The 19612-nt window shown below is 37.7% G+C and overlaps 1 protein-coding gene across 3 annotated transcripts in view; it reads left to right on the top strand.

The window, feature by feature from the left end:
• GOLIM4 (golgi integral membrane protein 4) overlaps nt 1-15493 on the top strand; it is a 90205-nt gene extending 74712 nt beyond the window's left edge. For all 3 annotated transcript variants that reach the window (XM_049774453.1, XM_049774451.1, XM_049774452.1), the window contains 7 exons: nt 2663-2916; nt 3510-3592; nt 4317-4426; nt 9140-9307; nt 9611-9679; nt 13705-13776; nt 14114-15493. In XM_049774453.1, coding sequence (XP_049630410.1) covers nt 2663-2916; nt 3510-3592; nt 4317-4426; nt 9140-9307; nt 9611-9679; nt 13705-13776; nt 14114-14266 — 909 coding nt within the window. In that variant the 3' untranslated portion in view covers nt 14267-15493. The remainder of the gene's footprint in view (nt 1-2662; nt 2917-3509; nt 3593-4316; nt 4427-9139; nt 9308-9610; nt 9680-13704; nt 13777-14113) is intronic.
• The last annotated feature ends 4119 nt before the right edge of the window (nt 15494-19612 follow it).

Raw genomic sequence — 19612 nt, forward strand, 5'->3', positions numbered from 1 at the left:
TGTAAAGCTACCTTGAATGCAGCTATTCTGAGTTGATTCTTAGCTCAGGAGTATCTTTAAATTGAGACTTGACCACTATTTATTTATCTTTTTATTCTTATGACCAGCAGGCTCAGTGATCATATATATGGTGTGCCAGAGATCAAAATTGAACTGGCTGCTTGCAAGATCTCTGCTATAACGCTATAGTATGGCTCTGGCCCCTGTCTTTAAAAAATAATTATCTAGGATTGATTAAGTTATCATGATTTACAAAACTGTTGATAATAGAATTTTATACATAGTGTTTTAAATCCACATCCCAGTATTTTTCCACCAATACCTCAAGGTTTCTTAATGCATCCCTTGACATACTTAAAAAACAAAGAATTTATTGTGTTTGTGTTACATATTGCAACAGTTTTTATTTTGTTTGTTTGTTTGTTTTGGGGCCACATGAGGTAACATTCAGGAGTTACTCCTGGCTATGTGCTCAGATATTGCTCCTGGCTTGGGGACCATATGGGACGCCAGGGAAATGTGCAAGGTAAAAGCCACCCTACCTCTGCACCACTGCTTCAGCCCCCAGTTTTAATTTTTAACACAATTTTAATGTTTACAGTTGCCTTACCTCTCCCACACCAGAGTTACCTGGCCAGTTGATTAATGTCCTTATATTACTTCCTTATATTACTACTTCAGCTTGGTCCTCCCATACCTCCCTCAATAACTTGACATTCTCAGTTTTGTAATCCAAGGCCAAGGGCTTGATCATTTGATCTTTTCTCGTTTTGTTTCTCTATATACCACAGATGAAGTGAGATTAAGGTATTTGTCTTCCCTCTCACTTACTTGACTTAATTTATGATACCCTCTAGTTCCATCACGTTATGTGAAGTGCATGATTTCACCTTTTCTTATGGCTGAATAGTATTCTATCGTATTTGTATTCTACAACTTGTTTATTTACTCATCTGTCATTAGGCATTTGCTTTATTTCCCTGTCCTGAATTTTTATGTACCACAACAAACTTAGAATGATCATCTTTTACTTATAACTGAATTTTTATGGCCTCAAACTTTCTAAGATTTTAGGGTCTTTGAGACTTTAGTCTCAAGTGGTTGAGAATCACACTTAGCATCATTGCAATCTGAACTTTAAGAGAGTCCCTTCTCAGTCCTGTACGCTTCGTAACTTTTTCAGAAGTAAATCCTTACTAGTGTAATTCTTATCAACTCTGCAGTCGATTTTCATTAGCTGTTAACTCGTCTACTTATTAGTTTAGGGTTGGAAGAGAAGGTAATGTCTTCACATTCTTTTGTTTCATTGAAAAATAATTTTTTGACCACTGTTTGAATTTGACATCTTCTTTTCATTTCATTTCTTATATATTTTTATAATATGCTTAGCCTGAGACTGGTAGAGTTTATTAGCATCCTTGGATTTTTATCACTTAAAGGAAAAACCTTAGTCTCAGCTTCAAACTCACAAGTTGCTCCAGTTAGTATGTTACCAGGTGCTGGAATTAACATTTGTGTTAATTCTTTTGAGTTTTCCATATTCAAGGGAGCACATTGAAGTTATGCTTTAATGCCAGAAAATTGGGACGATCACTTGTTTTTAAAGAAGTAAAGTTTGAGGCCAAAGATACAGCAGAGTCATGGGGCATTTGCCTTGCATTCGGCTTACCTGGAAGGAAACCAGTTCGATTCCCAGCAGTCCCATATGGTCCTTCAGCCTGCAAGGGGTGATTTCTGAGTGCAGAACCAGGAATAACCCCTGAGCACCGCTGGGTGTGGCCCGAAAACCAATCAATAAATAAAGTTTAAAAAAATAAAAAGGCAAAGGTTAACCATAGGAGTATACAGTACAGTAATGCCCTCTGTACTGCTGTGTTCATAGCAGCACTATTTACATAGCCAGAATCTGGAAGCAACCCAGATGCCCAACAACAGATGAGTGGCTAAAGAAACTGTGGTACATTTATACAATGGAATACTATGCAGCTTTTAGAAAAATGAAATAATGAAATTTGCTTCTGCATAGATGAATTTGGAGACTATTATGTTGAGTGAAATAAGTCAGAGGAAGAGAGGTAAGCACAGAATAGTCTCATATGTGAGATTTAAGAAAAATAAAAGACAATATAATAATAACATCTAGAGACAATAGAGTTGAGGGCAGGAATGACCATCCCATGATAAGAATTTTAACACAAGGAATGATAATTGCAGTTAGAGAAATAACTACACTAAAAGCTACCATGACAATGATAGAGAAGGAAATACAGTGCTTGTCTTGAAGACGGGCAGGGGGTGGGGAGAGGTAGGAAATGGGGGAACAATGGTGGTGGGAAAATTGCATTGGTGAAGGGGTGTGTGCACTTTATGGCTGAAACCCTGTTACAGACATGTTTGTAACCATTGTGCTTATATAAGGAAATTATTTTATAAATATATAAAATAAAATAAAATAAAATAAAAAAATAAAGAAGCAAAAGGAGACAGTTGAAAAATAGTAGTTTTGGTTGTGCATGACCTTGGACAAAATGTAATCATGGTTCACCGTCTCATATAGGCATTTAAGAAATGGACACTGTCTCTTGAACTTAATGTGAGAAACAACTCAAGGGAAAACCCAAGGACCCTACCATTCTCTTCAGCCTCTGCTTCTCTTCCCCAGGTATATTCTTCAGTCAGGCCCATTCACGAGTTCCAGTCACCCTATGAGGAGCAGTTGGAGCAGCAGAGATTGGCAGCGAGGCAGGCAGAGGAGGCCCAGAGGTTGAGAGAACACCAAGAGGCTCTGCATCAGCAGAGGCTCCAGGGGCACCTGCTGCGACAACGGCCACAGCAGCAACTCCTTGCCAGAGAAGTGCCTCAGCAGAGACAAGTTGGGCATGAGGAAGGGCGGCTGCAGCATCCTGAGCAGCTAAGGTATTTGGGGGTTGTAGGCAGCCCCTTTCCTGGATGCTGTACTCAGCTTTGTGTAGTAGCTGTCAGTTGAAGTTCATTTAAAGAAAAACGGCCTGAGAACTAAGTGTCAAAATTTGACTGTTACTTTATTGTGGTCCTTTCTCCATAATTGGCCCTTCATTGGGACTGTGTCCAGCTCTGCTCCAGGTTGCTCCCAGTGATGCCAGGCATCAAGCCTCTATCTTCCTCATGCAAAGCAGGATCTAAATTGAGCTTGGGGCTAAATATTTCTGGGGACCTATAGTTGAGTCTTTGAAGTAATAAACATTTTTCCCTATTAAAATTTTAGGTAGTTGAAGTCTCAGAATAACCTAACAGATTTCATGCTAACTTCTTCATTTGACATTTGAAGGGCTTTTAATTTTTTAAAGGTATATCTGGAAACTGTCTGGAGTATTAAGTATAACAAACACATTCAAAAAATATGTATTTTCCAAAATTTGAAAAAATAGTGGCAAATATATATTTCTTACCTCTTTAATGATGAATATCTTATATTAAACTATGCTACTTAATTTTTATCACCAAATTGCTAATGTTTGTATTTATTACAGGCAGCAAGCTCGTTATGATGCTATGGATAATGATATTGTTCAGGGAGCAGAAGATCAGGGTATCCAAGAAGAAGAAGGTGGTGGTAAGATTTCTTAAAAAATGAGGGCCCGGAGAGATAGCACAACAGCATTTGCCTTGCAAGCAGCCAATCCAGGACCAAAGGTGGTTGGTTCGAATCCCGGTGTCCCATATGGTCCCCCTTGCCTGCCAGGAGCTATTTCTGAGCAGACAGCCAGGAGTAACCCCTGAGCACCGCTGGGTATGGCCCAACAACCAAAAATATATATATATAAATATATTTTATGTTCATATATTTTATATTCAATATATAAAGCATGTACATATATAGTTTGGGAGTCACACTTGGTAGTGCTCAGGGATTATTCCTGATTCAGTGCTTAGGAATTATGGAACTATTATATTTTGTGAAATATTTACCTTCCTTTGGAGATTTTTGGATCATTGTTTAAAATTTTTTAAATTAAGTCAATAGTTCAAACTTATTTTTGGTTTTATCTACTATGCTACTTAGTAAACATTGCTTACTATTTTATGTTAGTAGAAATAGAAAGTAACTTTCTAGCATGATAAACAAAACGCCTTTGCTAACCAGTTTAAAGAAAGTTAATCACTCAAAAATGTTGTTGTTTTCAGAGAATTTGATAGATTCACGTCTGTTAACCTTGCTGGAAGAGAAATTGAGGAACCTAGGGTCTTAGGAAGCCCATTGGTGGCTTTTCTTTGAGTTGAACAGGAGCACTCCCACCTGATTTTTCTAGGCTAATCTTAGTTCTTTGACTTGCTAGCATATGAGAGAGACAACCAGCACCAAGATGAGGCAGAAGAAGAACCTGAAAATGAACATGATCCTCAAGAGCAAGGACTTCATGAAACAGACCCTGAATCTGAGGCAGATGTAAGTGACTCTTCCAGTCATGACACTTGTAAACTGACAAAACTGAAAGGAAACTTTGGGAGTGGGTAGTGGGCCACACCAATGATGCAAAAGGTTTACTCCAGCTCCTTGCTCAGGGATCACTGAAGCCGGTTTGAACCCTGGTTGGCTGCACACCAGGCAAGAACCCTACCTATCATTCAGGCCCCCTGAAAAGAAACTTTAGCTGAACTGTGTTTCTGATATATCTGCTATTTAGATAGAGCTGCTATTTAGTCAGTACAGAACGAAGGCCACTTGCATAATTACAATATGAGCAGTTGTTGCTAGCCATAAACCTCAAGTTTATGTACGAGATGAGAACGGATTGAAGTTGCAGTGACTTAGATTAAAGAATTGTAACTGAGGAAAATGAAGTTGTGACCCAGGCTCGATCCCTGGCATCCCATATGGTCCCCTGGCCTTCCAGGTGCGATTTCTGAACATAGAGCCAAGAGTGACCCCTGAGCACTGCTGGGTATGTCCCCGAAACAAACAATAGAAAAGAAAACTTAAAATTAACAGAAGTGCCTGGTAACTTTTTAAGAGTTGATAGGAGTAGAAACTAGTTTATTCATTTTTATGAACTTATGTAAAGATTTGGGAACTTTTATTATTCATCAAAGGAATGTTATAGTTTTTCTATATTTTCATGTAACTAATTGATAGTGCACAAAAGAAAAATCCATAAGACAAGAGGTTGTGGAGTAATTGCAATTCAGTTATGATATTGTGATGTATTACTGTGTCTTTTGCATTTCAATGAAACAAATCTCCAGAAGCCACTGGAGCTCCTGAGCATGCTCAAGGTTCTGAAGTTAATTGAACTACCTCTGGACAAAACTACTAAAGACTAAATCTTACTCTGAGGCTCACCATTTATGGGACATATTTGCTGCTTTAATGAAGTGTCCTATTGATGACCCTGGAGTGTGAGGAACTCACACAGATACCACTGATTCTTCCCAGCCTTGGCTCTGAAATTTCAGTCTTGATGAGAGCATGTATCATGTATCTTTTTGTTTGTTTTTTGGTTTGGGGGCCATACCCAGTGACACTCAGGGGTTATTTCTAGCTATGCGCTCGTATGTGCTCAGAAATTGGTTCTGGCTTGGGAGACCATATAGGACGCTGGGGGATCCAACCGTGGTACGTCCTAGGTCAGCCGCATGCAAGGCAAATGCCCTACTGCTGTGCCACCGCTTCAGCCCTCATTTATCATTTTTAAAAGGAGCTTGTGGGAGGTTACATAGGATATTGAGATTTGTTGATTTGAGAACTCCATGGGAGGAAACGTGGCTTGGGCTGGAAGAGATAACTTTTCTTTCTCTCTCTCTTTTTGTATTAAGTCACTGAGAGATACAGAATTAAAAATGTGTTGATAGTTAAGTTTCAGTCATACAGTGTTCTAACACCTATTCCTTCATCAGTGTTTATTTCCTACTCCCTCCCTGACCACTACCTTCAATAACATTACCCCAGTCTGCCTCTATGTGGACTCTCTCTCTCTCTCTCTCTCTCTCTCTCTCTCTCTCTCTCTCTCTCTCTCTCTCTCTCTCTCTCTCTCTCTCTCTCTCTCTCTCCCCCTCTTCCCCACTCCCCCCTCTCCCCCCTCATTTTAGGCACATGGCTTGTATAATAATGCTAGTGAGAGTATCATGCATAATACTACTACTTTCAATTCCCAATTCTTGTAGAGTGCTAATTTCCATCTGTTATTGCCATAGTGCATTAATATTTCTTTTTTCTTTTTTTTTTTTGGTTTCTGGGGCCACACCCATTTGATGCTCAGGGGTTACTCCTGGCTAAGCGCTCAGAAATTGCCCCTGGCTTGGGGGGACCATATGGGATGCCAGGGGGAAATCGAACCACGGTCATTCCTTGGCTAGCGCTTGCAAGGCAGACACCTTACATCTAGCGCCACCTCGATGGCCCCCCATTAATAGTTCTTGACTGTTGTCCTCTGTCTTAATTGCACTTCTCTGACTTAACTGCATTTTCTATCCATTATTTCTATTGTTTTGGGGTATTCTTAAATTTTTTTTCTTTTATATCCCACAGATGAGTGGGATCATTTTATGCCCGTCCCTCTCCCTCTGAGTTATTTCAATAAGAGTAATACTTTCTATGTATATCCATGTATAAGCAAATTTCATGATTTCTTTTTTTCCTAACCATCGCATAGTATTCCACTGTGCAGATGTACCATAATCTCCTTATCTCCTTATCGACTTACGTTCTTGGACATTTGGGTTGTTTTCAGGTTCTGGGTATTATGAATAGTGTTATGATGAACATAGAAGTACAATGGCTTTTCTGCACTGCATTCTGGGCCCTGATGTATATTCCCATGAGTGGTATTGCAGGTTCAAATAGAGGTTCAATTTCTAGTATTTTTGAGAAGTGTCCATGTTGTTTTCCAAAATGGCTGTCAGTCTACATTCCCACCAGCAAGTACTTTCAGTATTGTATTGAATATAAGTGGTAAAAGTTGCCAATCTTGTCTTGTGCCTGATCATGGAGGGAAGGTTTTATTTTTTCCCCAGTGATTATAGTGTTTACTCTGGCCTTGTGTAAATGACTGACAATATTATGGAAATTTCCTTCCATTCCTATCTTGTTGAGAGTTTTTATCATAAATGGGTATTGGATCTTATCAAATGCTTTCTCTGCATCTATTGCTATGGTGGTATGATTATTTTTTCCTTTATTGATATGGTACATTATGTTTGACTTGAATATGTTAAACTATTCCTGCATCTCCAGGATGATTCTTACTTGGTCACGAAGTATAGTTTTTTTGATGCACGATTAGATTATATTTGCCAGCATTTTCTGAAGAATTTTACATCTGTGCTCATTGAGGATACTGGGCTGTAATTCTCTTCTTTTGCTGTGTTTCTGTCTGCTTTTGGAATCAGTGAAGTTTTCTTCATAGAAACCTTTGGGGGTGTTTCTGTTTCTTCAGTGCCTTTCAAGAGCCTGAAAAGGATTTGCATTAGGTCCTCAAAGGTTTGAAAGAATTCACGAGTGAATCCAGCTGGGTCTGTATTTTTGCTTTTTTTTTTTTTTTTTGGTGGAGAGACTTGATTATTATTTCAATTTCCTAAATAGTTCAGGTATTACAAATCATTCAGTCTTGGGAGGTTATGGGAGTCCAAGAATTTTTCTATTTCTTGGTGATTATTTCTCTGTGTGTGTGTGTGTCTCTCTCTCTGTCTTTCTCCCCCACCCCCCAGTAGTTTATCAGTTCTTCTTTTTTTTAAGTCTTTTTTTTTTTTTTATTTCCTTTCTGCTTTCTTTCTTTTGTTGGTCATTTTCCAGTTCCTTCAGTTGTGCAGTCAGTCACTTAGTTATGTGGACCCTTTCTTTTTTTTTTTTTTATTGGTTTTTGGGCCACACCCGTTTGACGCTCAGGGGTTACTCCTGGCTATGCACTCAGAAATCGCCCCTGGCTTGAGGGACCATTTGGGACACCGGGGGATCGAACCGCAGTCCTACGCTAGCGCTTGCAAGGCAGACACCTTACCTCTAGCGCCACCTTCCCTGCCCAAGGACCCTTTCTTTATTTCTGATGAATGCATGCAAAGTTGTGAAACTTTCTTCTAACTGTGCTTTACCTGGTTCCTTTTGTAGTTTCAAGATGTGTCTTTCCTATGTCACTGTCAGTTTTTCCGTCTTTCCCACTGCCAGGGATGTTTTAGGAGATTATTGTGGATGAGTGATTATCTTGTAGGTTGCTTAACCAGCAATTACTGCTTGAGAAGCCCATCCCTGCTGTGGCCTCTGACCTGTGTAGGTGGGCTTTTGTAGAGGAGGGTCAAATAGGTTCACTTAAGGGTTGGTTGCCTGCCCTTAAGGGCCTGATCTTCCAGCCCTGAATCCAATGGCCTTGACCTGTATGGTTTGGCTAGGAGTAAGTTTGTTCAGTCAGATCAGGGAGCCCCCAAATATTCTTTTTTTGTTTGTTTGTTTTGGGATCACTCCTTTGTGATGACAGAAATCATGCACTGCTATAGATTGAACCTGGGTTGCTCTGTGCAATACAAGGCCAAAGTATCTCTAGCCCTGTAGAGATATATGCCAAAATTTGTTGTGTTCAGGTCATTTTATCTTTATTACTGATCAGTGTAATATCTGTATTTTATGGTAGTGTGCCCTTCAGAAACTTGTCTATACTAGAAGTTGATTTATGATCACCCATTTTCTGTTTCCAGCTTATACTCTTCGCTTGTATGTTATGGACCTTCTTCGTCTTTTTTTCACCAACACGTAAAGAATTGTTTTCAAAGGAAGACTTGCATGTATTCATATACAGTGAAGTCAGTTACAGTTTCCCTATCTGAATTTTCCCTGATTTCTCGACGTGGTCTTTTGCTTTTATTTTCTATTTTTCATGTTGTCTCATTATGATCATTGTGATAGTGAAATTTGCAACTATTTTGTTTGAAACTACTTACAGAGGAGAAAAGAAGAGCTTTCTGTACTTCATTCTGACTTATCTGGCTCTCTGACAAGTAAAGCAGGAGCTTTATCTTTTGACAGTAGGATTTGTACTTGTGAGTTTTGGCAGGGATAGAGACGAACATCTGGTGAAGGACTATTTCATTTACAGCCAGTGTTTGGCCTTTCAAGTGATACTAAACTTGATCCTGGAGTTTGAAGTGGTGATTACATTTTATTAAAATTTTACAGAGGGCAGCTGTAGAAGATATAAACCCTGCAGATGACCCCAATAATCAAGGAGAAGATGAATTTGAGGAAGCTGAACAAGTGAGAGAAGAAAATTTACCGGATGAAAATGAAGATCAAAAACAAAGTAATCAAAAGCAAGAGAATGCAGAAATGGAGGACCATTTGGTGGTGAGCAGTTTTCACCTGTGTATTTTAATTTTTGGTTGATGTAAGTGTATGATTAACATGGACAAATTTGCCTCTTTGGTTGATTATTAAGCCATTCATGAGATGATATGCCCAAACTCAGAAAACCAGCATAATAAATATCCCAAGCTTTGTTTCTGGGATTGTTTATTCATTATTCTCTAGCCACTGATACCATGAAAATTCACTTTTTCTGCTGGCATTATTGCTTTTACTTTGTCCCAGAGTTTTGTAAAATGCATCTCCAGTGTACATTAACCTGAGCCTCTCCTTTTATTTCAACAGATGGCAGGAAATCCAGACCAGCAAGAGGATAATGTTGATGAGCAGTACCAGGAAGAGGGAGAAGAGGAGGTAAGAAGTTGGGATGCAGAATACTGAGCATACTACCCGGAAAATCTACTAGCCTTAAACAGAGCTCAGCATTATCAACTTTATGTGCTTTTTGCAGAATTGTTTAGAAAGATTGGAAAGGATAAAAAGGGAGCATTCAAAAGGAAATAAACCAGGAGAATGGAGATAGCAATAAAGGGTTAATATAATGCTTTCTGGTTGTTGCTAGAAATTAAAATTTTAGAGAACTAAGGCTTATATGATCTTTTTAATGTTTTTCTCATTTACTTTTCTCTCAAAAAATAAAAGAGAGAACTTAGTTTTTCTTATTGAGGGACTTTGGACTAACCCATCTAAACTTTAAGTATCCCCACAGTTTATACTCATAGGGATATTCATTAATTGTCTAGGAATACACTTAAAATATTCCAGAATTTTTTTAAAGTTTTAAGGTTTTAATTTTTGTACTTCTTTCTTCATAAGAATTCTTAAAATTGACAATAAAGAAGAGGAAAAATATGTAAGGACCTCCAGAGGCTGAGCAATAAAGAGTTTTCTGGAGACTGGGTTTACTAGGGAAACAGGTAGGGCAGGGAAGCCAGGGGTCTTACAGCCAACCGTAGGCATAGAGAGGGAGTGTAACTGAGATTGTGACCAAAGTGAGGGGTCAGTCAGAGCGAGGACTGAAGAAAGGGAAAGTAGGAGGAGCTACAGGGTAGCAAAAGTAGCAAGTCCATCAACAGTTTTTCCAGTGAAGCCATGTGGGAAATGCAGTCAGCATCTGGGAGAAACAGCTATCCTTTGCATTCGAGCCAGGGGTTTATATAGACCCCTGGCAACTGCCTCTAAGTGACAGTTATGAGGGCATTCTTTCTAACGTATTTCTCCACCCTTACAGGAATGACCCTTTTTATGGCTGTCCTGGGGCCATTGGAGTTTGTGTAATCCAAGAGATCTCATTAAAATACATTTTGATGAAGTTTGTTATACTGTGAATACTTTTTTTATTGTAATCTTAACTTACAATAACAAATATATCACAATTAGATTTGTAAAGCATCTCTTCTCATTCCAAATTTGTGTAATTGGTCAATACCATGGATTTTGAGTAACAGCACTTTACCATGTGAACCATGAAAGTTCAGAACTGGAACAATGATATGGGTGAGGCTAGTGATTCATTTAATTTTTCTCTGGACTAATAAAGCCTAGTTTAGTCACTGGAGTGATAAAAAGACAGAGAGAGGGAGGGAGGAAGAAGGGAGGGAAAAGAGATTTGAGACTATAGACAAATGACAGCCTAAGAACAGAAAACCCCTTCACTGGAAACCCCATACATGATACATGTTCTGTGCCACTCAACCCCACAGCTCCTTGGACTACTTTTTAGTATATGTGTCAGCTTTGAAGAGTTGCCGGAAAAAGAGAAAAGAATACTGCTTAGGACAGCCACTGGCAACATACATTTCTATTCACATGTACTCCAAAGGGCCTGATGTTTTCATTGTTCTATTTTTTTTTTTTATCCTGCTCTTCATTTTCTTTTTCTTTTTCTTTTTTTTTTTTTTTTTTTGGGCCACACCCATTTGATGCTCAGGGGTTATTCCTGGCTAAGCGCTCAGAAATTGCCCCTGGCTTGGGGGGACCATATGGGACACAGGGGGATCGAACCGCAGTCCTTCCTTGGCTAGTGCTTGCAAGGCAGACACCTTACCTCTAGCACCACCTTGCCGGCCCCTCTTCATTTACAAGACTGAGCTGCCTTGTTGAAAGAGAACATTAGAGAAATGAGCAGTATCTAAATATATCTTTTTCTTGCCTAATTGCTATGACAGAGACTTGCAGTTATATACCGTATTTGCCAGCATATAAGACGACCCTTCAACCCATGAAAAACTTCCTAAAAGTCGGGAGTCATATTATATGCTGGTATACGGCATGCTGAAACTTGTTCCAGCTTCAGGGATGAGTGATCCGCACCCCTCTTACTTTTAAGAAGTAACTTACTTTTAAGACTTTTAGGAAGTTTTTCATGGGTTGAAGGATCATCTTATATGCCGGCAAATACGGTATTTGTTAAATTTTTCTTTTTGGTTTTGGGATTACACACAGCAATATTCATAGGTTCCTCCTGCCTCTTAGGCTCAGGAATTACTTCTGAAGTTGCTCAGGGAACTGTATGGGATGCCAGGGATCAAATCCAGGTTAGCCATGTGCAAAGCAAATGTCTTACCACTGTACTATTGTTCTGGCACTCTTTTGAATAGATGTAGTGAGTGTGGGTAACTTTTGTCTTGTGCCTGATCTTGAGAGGGAGGGCTTTTAGTTTTTTTTGTTTTTGTTTTTGTTTTCTTGGCCACACCCATTTGATGTTCAGGGGTTACTCCTGGCTAAGCGCTTAGAAATTACCCCTGGCTTGGGGGGACCATATTGCCCCTGGCTTGGGGGGACCATATGGGATGCTGGGGGATCGAACCGCAGTCCTTCCTTGGCTAGCGCTTACAAGGCAGACACCTTACCTCTAATGCCACCTCACCGGCCCCAGGGCTTTTAGTTTTTTAATATTGAGTGTAATTGTTGTGGTCTTGTGATAAATGGCTTTAGCTATATTGAGAAAAATTTCTTCAATTCCCCTCTTGTTGAGTTTTTTTTTTTATCATGGATATGATATATTTTTAAGTTGATAATGGGTAGTTGGGTTTTACATATACAATGTTTCAGCACTAATCCCACAACAAATGTCAACCTTTCTCCACCAGTTTTCCCATGGTCTTAGATTCCGTCTCCTATCATCACTGCCAATACCACCCACCTACCCCACCCTGTCTCACTGTGCCATCATAAAAGGCACCTTCTTAAGTTTATTGTTAAAGTTTGAGTCTTATGTTTTCATTGTTTTTTGACTCTATGGCTTGAATATTTAATTCTGACCTTTTTTTAACACCATCAGTGCACCAAAATCCCCTTTGCATCTGTCCCATTATTTCACAATTCCTTTTTTCTTTCTTTTTTCTTTTTTTTTTGTCCCTCAAGTCCCCAGATTGTGGTACATTATAACATTTCTTAGCAGTACACAAAGCAATCTAAAGCCACAAAGTTTATCTAACTCCTTTAACATTGAAGGCATAGTATTTTTTTATAGTTTCATGCACATGGATATTAATTTAAGTTAACCTCAAAAGTTTAAGTGATAGACCTTGAGACTTCCTGATCTGAAGTTTAATACTATTATATTAGTCGTTGGCACAGTTAATCATAATTCATTTGTTTCAGGAAGAACAAAGGCAAAGTTGTTATTTTCTTCTCTCTCTTTTTTTGGTGGGGAGAGAGAGAAGAAGATAAGAGTCAAAGGAGCACAGCAAAAACGATGCTAGAGTGGCAGTTGTTGTCTGCATAGGCCCAGCGAAACATCAGGGACATGGAAAGGAAAAGCCTTGGCATATATACAAGGAGACCTTACCCCTGATGTTTTCTGGCATAAGATCAACTCTAGGCTTCAGGCATACTAGGTAGTCCAACACAAGTCATTGTCTGTAGTGCCAATACACTTTGATTTTTCACACAGTGGCTGTTGTTGCTGTCAGGCCTTAGATTGCTTTTGTGTACTGCTAAGAAATGTTATAATATACTACAACCTGGGGACTTGAGGGATGAGTAATTGTGGATGTGATGTGTTTTATTTTATTTTTCTTAATGTTTTTTGGCTGAAAGTTCAAAATTAAGGTGTCAGCAAGGCAATTTTGTCTGAGAATTCTGTTTATGGGTGATTGTCTTCCCACTGTAACTTCACCTTGTCCTCTTCTTTGCATCTTTGTCTCCATAAAATAAAAAATAAATAAAAATTAAAAAAAAAGTTTTAGATTTCTAATCAGCTTAATTTGTAGTAGGTTTTTCATATACTTTTTAATAGTTAGTGGGCAATCTTTGATTTTCACCTTTTATTCAAATTTATTTAATTGATTTTATTTATTGACATTCTTTTTGGAAGTCATTCTTACAAATACTTAAATAATTAAAGTGCTATCTACTATTTCCGGCTTTTTTAGGTTCAGGAAGATTTAACTGACGAGAAAAAAAGGGAGTTGGAACATAATGGTGAAGAGACTTACGATGAAAACGTATGTATAGATATTTCTGTAATGTATGTATGAGTGTATATGCTGGAGTTACATATTATAGTTGGATGAAATATACTAAGATTTAATAGGCAAGCCTAGTATTGTGAGTTTTTTTTGTCAAAGTGAAGGTTTGGAGAGATTATAGTATTGTTGCCCATAGACTAATTGTTCTGCACTTATTTTTCTTTCCACTAAATTTAATTTAATTGGAAAATTTTTTTCCTCTTGCATAATTTGCTACTTTTTCTAAAAACAGTTTTTAACTTTTTCTAAAAAAAAAGTTCATCAACTGCACTCTATCTCATAGTTCTTTTTCTTTTTCTTTTTTGCCTTTAAGGCTGATGATAATAAAAACAATGAGAGAGAAGAACAAGAAATTCGAGATGAGAAGCACCCCAAAGGTCAAGAGGCAAACTACTTGGAGGATGAAGAGGAGGAGGAGGATGGGGCTGCTGTAGCTGAGAAGTCACATCGAAGAGCTGAAATGTAGATGTGTCTGATATCAAACCTCGTTCAGCCAATGGATTTATTTCAAGCTGCTCAAAAATAAATTCGCCTACTGAACTCTAGGATATTTAATTAGAAAAATTATGACTTTAGACTTTTTTTAAACTTTTATATTAGAAATGCTCATACATTTATATGAATATATTTTGATAACCTAGGTTAGAGCTTCTTTTTATATTCAGCTAAACATGATCGGGAAAAAAATAACAAAGCAAATAGGTTCTGAGTCTCACTTTTCCTAGATTATGGAGTGTTGGAAAGGACATAGATTTTATATATGTTTCAAACTTGTTACTTTTCTATCTTATTTCCTAGGTGTTGTGTTGTTTGCCTTTGAAACAGTACAGGGTTTCAAAACAGGAATACCGCCAAATGCTGTGTAAACTTTAAGAAGAATAACTTGTTTACAGTCACTGCCTTTCTGAGGTGCTTGTGTGAGGTTGTGAAATAATTTTCACCAGTCTTTGTAACTGTGTCATGAAATCAACTTAAAGAATGATATGTGATTGGAGAGAGGTTTTTGTTAGTGTGGCCTTTTTTTTTTTTTTTTTTTGTTCAGACTTTACAGATCATTACAAAACATGTATTGTTTTACTTAAAACCAGAATGTTCTTGACCGGAATAGTACTTAAAAGTTAGAAGGCACTAAAACTTACTACAATATCCTGGGCTTAGATGTTTTAGTATTCAAACAAGTTTCTTCCCATTCATAAGTTAACCTTTTAAAAAGTACTGAGAGACTGTTAATGATTAGTGTGTATGGGTAGTGATTTCTAAGTCAAAGATCCATTCAGAGATTCTCCTCACACCCCTAAAGTCACCTAGTGACATTCTGGTTTCATTGTCAAATTTCCTACAGTAGTATATCCATGTGTATTTTTTTTTCTGGTAGCTGTGTGCCTAGAATGTAATCACTTTAATGATGAGTATGAAGGTATACCAACTTGTACAATTAAGTAGTGCCATTCTAAAAAACTACAATCTACACATGGCAATCTGACAGGCACTTGTGACTTTTCTGTTTACTAGGATTGGCTCTGTGTTAAATCCTCATTGAAGACATTTGAATGACTTCAAATTCTGAAGTTTCCTTGAAATAATAAAATTTCCATTAAAGAAACATATTTCATTACCAAGCATAAAGATATTTATATACAAATAAAATGAGGTTATATGTCTGTGGCTGAAATATTACCAAATTAATAAAAGCCAGTTTCTGTAATTGAATGTAATTTTATTTTTTTTTTTTTTTTTTTTTTTTTTTTGGGCCACACCCGGTGACGCTCAGGGGTTACTCCTGGCTATGCGCTCAGAAGTCGCTCCTGGCTTGGGGGACCATATGGGATGCCGGGGGATCGAACCTCGGTCCTTCCAAGGCTAGCGCAGGTAAGGCAGGCACCTTACCTCCAGCGCCACCGCCCGGCCCGTAATTTTATTTTTTAAATAACCTTGCTCACATATGGTTTTGATTATCACAGTTGAGTGTATGTATGCATAGAAGTGTTCAGATATAATTTGGATTTTCAATAATCATAAATGTATAAAAACTTCTGTAATGTAAGATGTATAATATTGTACATAATATTCAGAATACAATTATTTTGGTAAATTAGTTTGTATTTTTAATGTCCCAGTTGCAGTATTTAATTATTTGAAGCATATTGAGACTTGGTAATAGTCAATAAAGCTATAAAAAGCAGCAATAAATCTTTCAAAAAACTTGATTTTTTATTAGTTTCTGATTTGTTTAGTTATTTTTCCGAAGAAGAAAATGTTTATGCCATGTTAGTATAAATTAATTATAAAATGTTTTTCTCAAGTTGTTCCTGTTTTTTTTTTATCTCCTTCCCTACTTGAATGTGTTCCCTCCTCTCCTTTCCCTTTGTTTTATTTGAACTTGTTTTGAGACAAGAAAAAGAAAAGTTCCAAAAATGGTAGTCACAGATTGCACGTATATCTAAACAAAGGCAACCAAATCCCCTCTATCAAAGCAGCAGTCACAAACTATTGTGACTGTCTGTTTGGCACCAAGTTACAGAGCCATTTTATCCAATATTTGAAGGAGAACTAATCAGCCAAAACTGATCTCTTCTGATTAATGAGATGAACAGAAATAATATGTCACTTGTATTTATCTTGCCAGTTAATCTATGTTTTTTGTTGCAGCCAATAAATCAAAGAATTTTCTACGGGTGACATAATCAGCAGGGAGAAGCCACATGTATTCTGAACAGATAGAGTGGAGCACAAAAACTGCACATTGTGCACTAGTTCAAATACAATAGCTTCATCTAAAAGCATTATCCAAGTCATGTGTAAGTCACAGTGATTCTTACAAAGGAAAATTACGTATGTTGATCCTCTAGAGTCCAAAATGCAGTGAAGAGTATCATCTACTTGATGCCCAAAGGTGCACCTTTGCATTTTTAAAGATCAATGAAATCTCCCTTTCAAATTGGATTTTTATTCTGAGGTATTTTGCTTATTTATATGATATTCTGAGTGCTTTGTTTTTCACTTTTCTTTACATTCATATCTATGCTATGTAATGGCATGTTGCAGAGTGATTTTAAAAATGAAGTTAATTTCCTTTCCTTCTTTAATCCTTCCCCTTTGACTTCTGGTGTTACTCATTGTGCCTAGTTTTCTTCTTACCAACCTGATTTCCCCCATCTTTATGTTGACTTCTAGTATTAGTATTAGTGTTAGTGTTCTTAGCTGTTGTTCCTGGTTGCTTATCTCTTACTAGCTCTTTCTGTTGTGATTTAGAAACAAGTCTCCTAATTTGTAGTGTCTTCCCCAAAATATGTTTTAAATTTATTATTTCTCTCCATCACTGCTTTCCTGCTCCAGAAATAAAATGATATCTTTTACCTGGACCAATACTGTTTTTTGTTTAGGAGAGTCATTCTTTTTTTTTTTTTTTTTTTTTTTTTTTTTTTTGCATAATTTTTTTTATTTAAACACCTTGATTACATACATGATTGTGTTTGGGTTTCAGTCATAAAAGGAACACCACCCATCACCAGTGCAACATTCCCATCACCCAAGTCCCAAATCTCCCTCCTCCCCACCCAACCCCCGCCTGTACCCTAAACAGGCTCTACATTTCCCTCATACATTCTCAATATTAGGACAGTTCAAAATGTAGTTATTTCTCTAACTAAACTCATCACTCTTTGTGGTGAGCTTCCTGAGGTGAGCTGGAACTTCCAGCTCTTTTCTCTTTTGTGTCTGAAAATTATTATTACAAGGGTGTCTTTCATTTTTCTTAAAACCCATAGATGAGTGAGACCATTCTGCGTTTTCTCTCTCTCTCTGACTTATTTCACTCAGCATAATAGATTCCATGTACATCCATGTATAGGAAAATTTCATGACTTCATCTCTCCTGACAGCTGCATAATATTCCATTGTGTATATGTACCACAGTTTCTTTAGCCATTCGTCTGTTGAAGGGCATCTTGGTTGTTTCCAGAGTCTTGCTATGGTAAATAGAGCTGCAATGAATATAGGTGTAAGGAAGGGGTTTTTGTATTGTATTTTTGTGTTCCTAGGGTATATTCCTAGGAGTGGTATAGCTGGATCGTATGGGAGCTCGATTTCCAGTTTTTGGAGGAATCTCCATATCGCTTTCCATAAAGGTTGAACTAGACAGCATTCCCACCAGCAGTGGATAAGAGTTCCTTTCTCTCCACATCCCCGCCAACACTGTTTATTCTCATTCTTTGTGATGTGTGCCATTCTCTGGGGTGTGAGGTGGTATCTCATCGTTGTTTTGATTTGCATCTCCCTGATGATTAGTGATGTGGAACATTTTTTCATGTGTCTTTTGGCCATGCGTATTTCTTCTTTGTCAAAGTGTCTGTTCATTTCTTCTCCCCATTTTTTGATGGGGTTAGATGTTTTTTTCTTGTAAAGTTCTGTCAGTGCCTTGTATATTTTGGAGATTAGCCCCTTATCTGATGGGTATTGGGTGAATAGTTTCTCCCACTCAGTGGGTGGCTCTTGTATCCTGGGCACTATTTCCTTTGAGGTGCAGAAGCTTCTCAGCTTAATATATTCCCATCTGTTAATCTCTGCTTTCACTTGCTTGGAGAGTGCAGTTTCCTCCTTGAAGATGCCTGTAATGTCCTGTAGTGTTTTGCCTATGTGCTGTTCTATATATCTTATGGTTTTGGGGCTGATATCGAGGTCTTTAATCCATTTGGATTTTACCTTTGTACATGATGTTAGCTGGGGGTCTAAGTTTAATTTTTTGCAAGTGGCTATCCAATTGTGCCAACACCACTTGTTGAAGAGGCTTTCCCTGCTCCATTTAGGATTTCCTGCTCCTTTATCAAAAATTAGATGGTTGTATCTCTGGGGAACATTTTCTGAGTATTCAAGCCTATTCCACTGATCGAGGACCTATCCTTATTCCAATACCATGCTGTTTTGATAATTGTTGCTTTGTAGTACAGTTTAAAGTTGGGAAAAGTAATTCCTCCCATATTCTTTTTCCCAATGATTGCTTTAGCTATTCGAGGGTGTTTATTGTTCCAAATGAATTTCAAAAGTGTCTGATCCACTTCTTTGAAGAATGTCATGGGTATCTTTAGAGGGATGGCATTAAATCTGTATAATGCCTTGGGGAGTATTGACATTTTGATGATGTTAATCCTGCCAATCCATGAGCAGGGTATGTGTTTCCATTTCCGTGTGTCCTCTCTTATTTCTTGGAGCAGAGTTTTATAGTTTTCTTTGTATAGGTCCTTCACATATTTAGTCAAGGTGATTCCAAGATATTTGAGTTTGTGTGGTACTATTGTGAATGGGGTTGTTTTCTTAATGTCCATTTCATCCTTATTACTATTGGTATATAAGACAAGACTACCCAAAAGACACACCAAATTTTGAAATAAAGATGGCGTTAAATCCCAGGACAATTCTTTCTCTCAACGTCAATGGACTAAATGCACCAGTTAAGAGACACAGAGTGGCTAAATGGATCAAAAAACTCAATCCAACCTTCTGCTGCCTACAAGAAACGCACCTGAATAGTCAGAACAAACATAGACTCAAAATAAAAGGCTGGAGAAAAGTTATCCAAGCAAACAACACCCATAAAAAAGCTGAAGTGGCCATACTAATATCAGATAATGCAAACTTTATACTCAGGAAGGTTGTAAGGGACAAAGACGGACATTTTATATTAATCAAGGGGTACGTATAGCAGGAAGAATTCACTCTCCTAAACATATATGCACCGAATGAGGGGCCAGCAAAATATTTAATACAACTGTTAACAAATCTGAAAAATAATATCAACAACAACACAATAATTGTG

This window comes from Suncus etruscus, chromosome 6 (assembly GCF_024139225.1).
Source record: "Suncus etruscus isolate mSunEtr1 chromosome 6, mSunEtr1.pri.cur, whole genome shotgun sequence".
NCBI classification, from domain to species: domain Eukaryota; kingdom Metazoa; phylum Chordata; class Mammalia; order Eulipotyphla; family Soricidae; genus Suncus; species Suncus etruscus.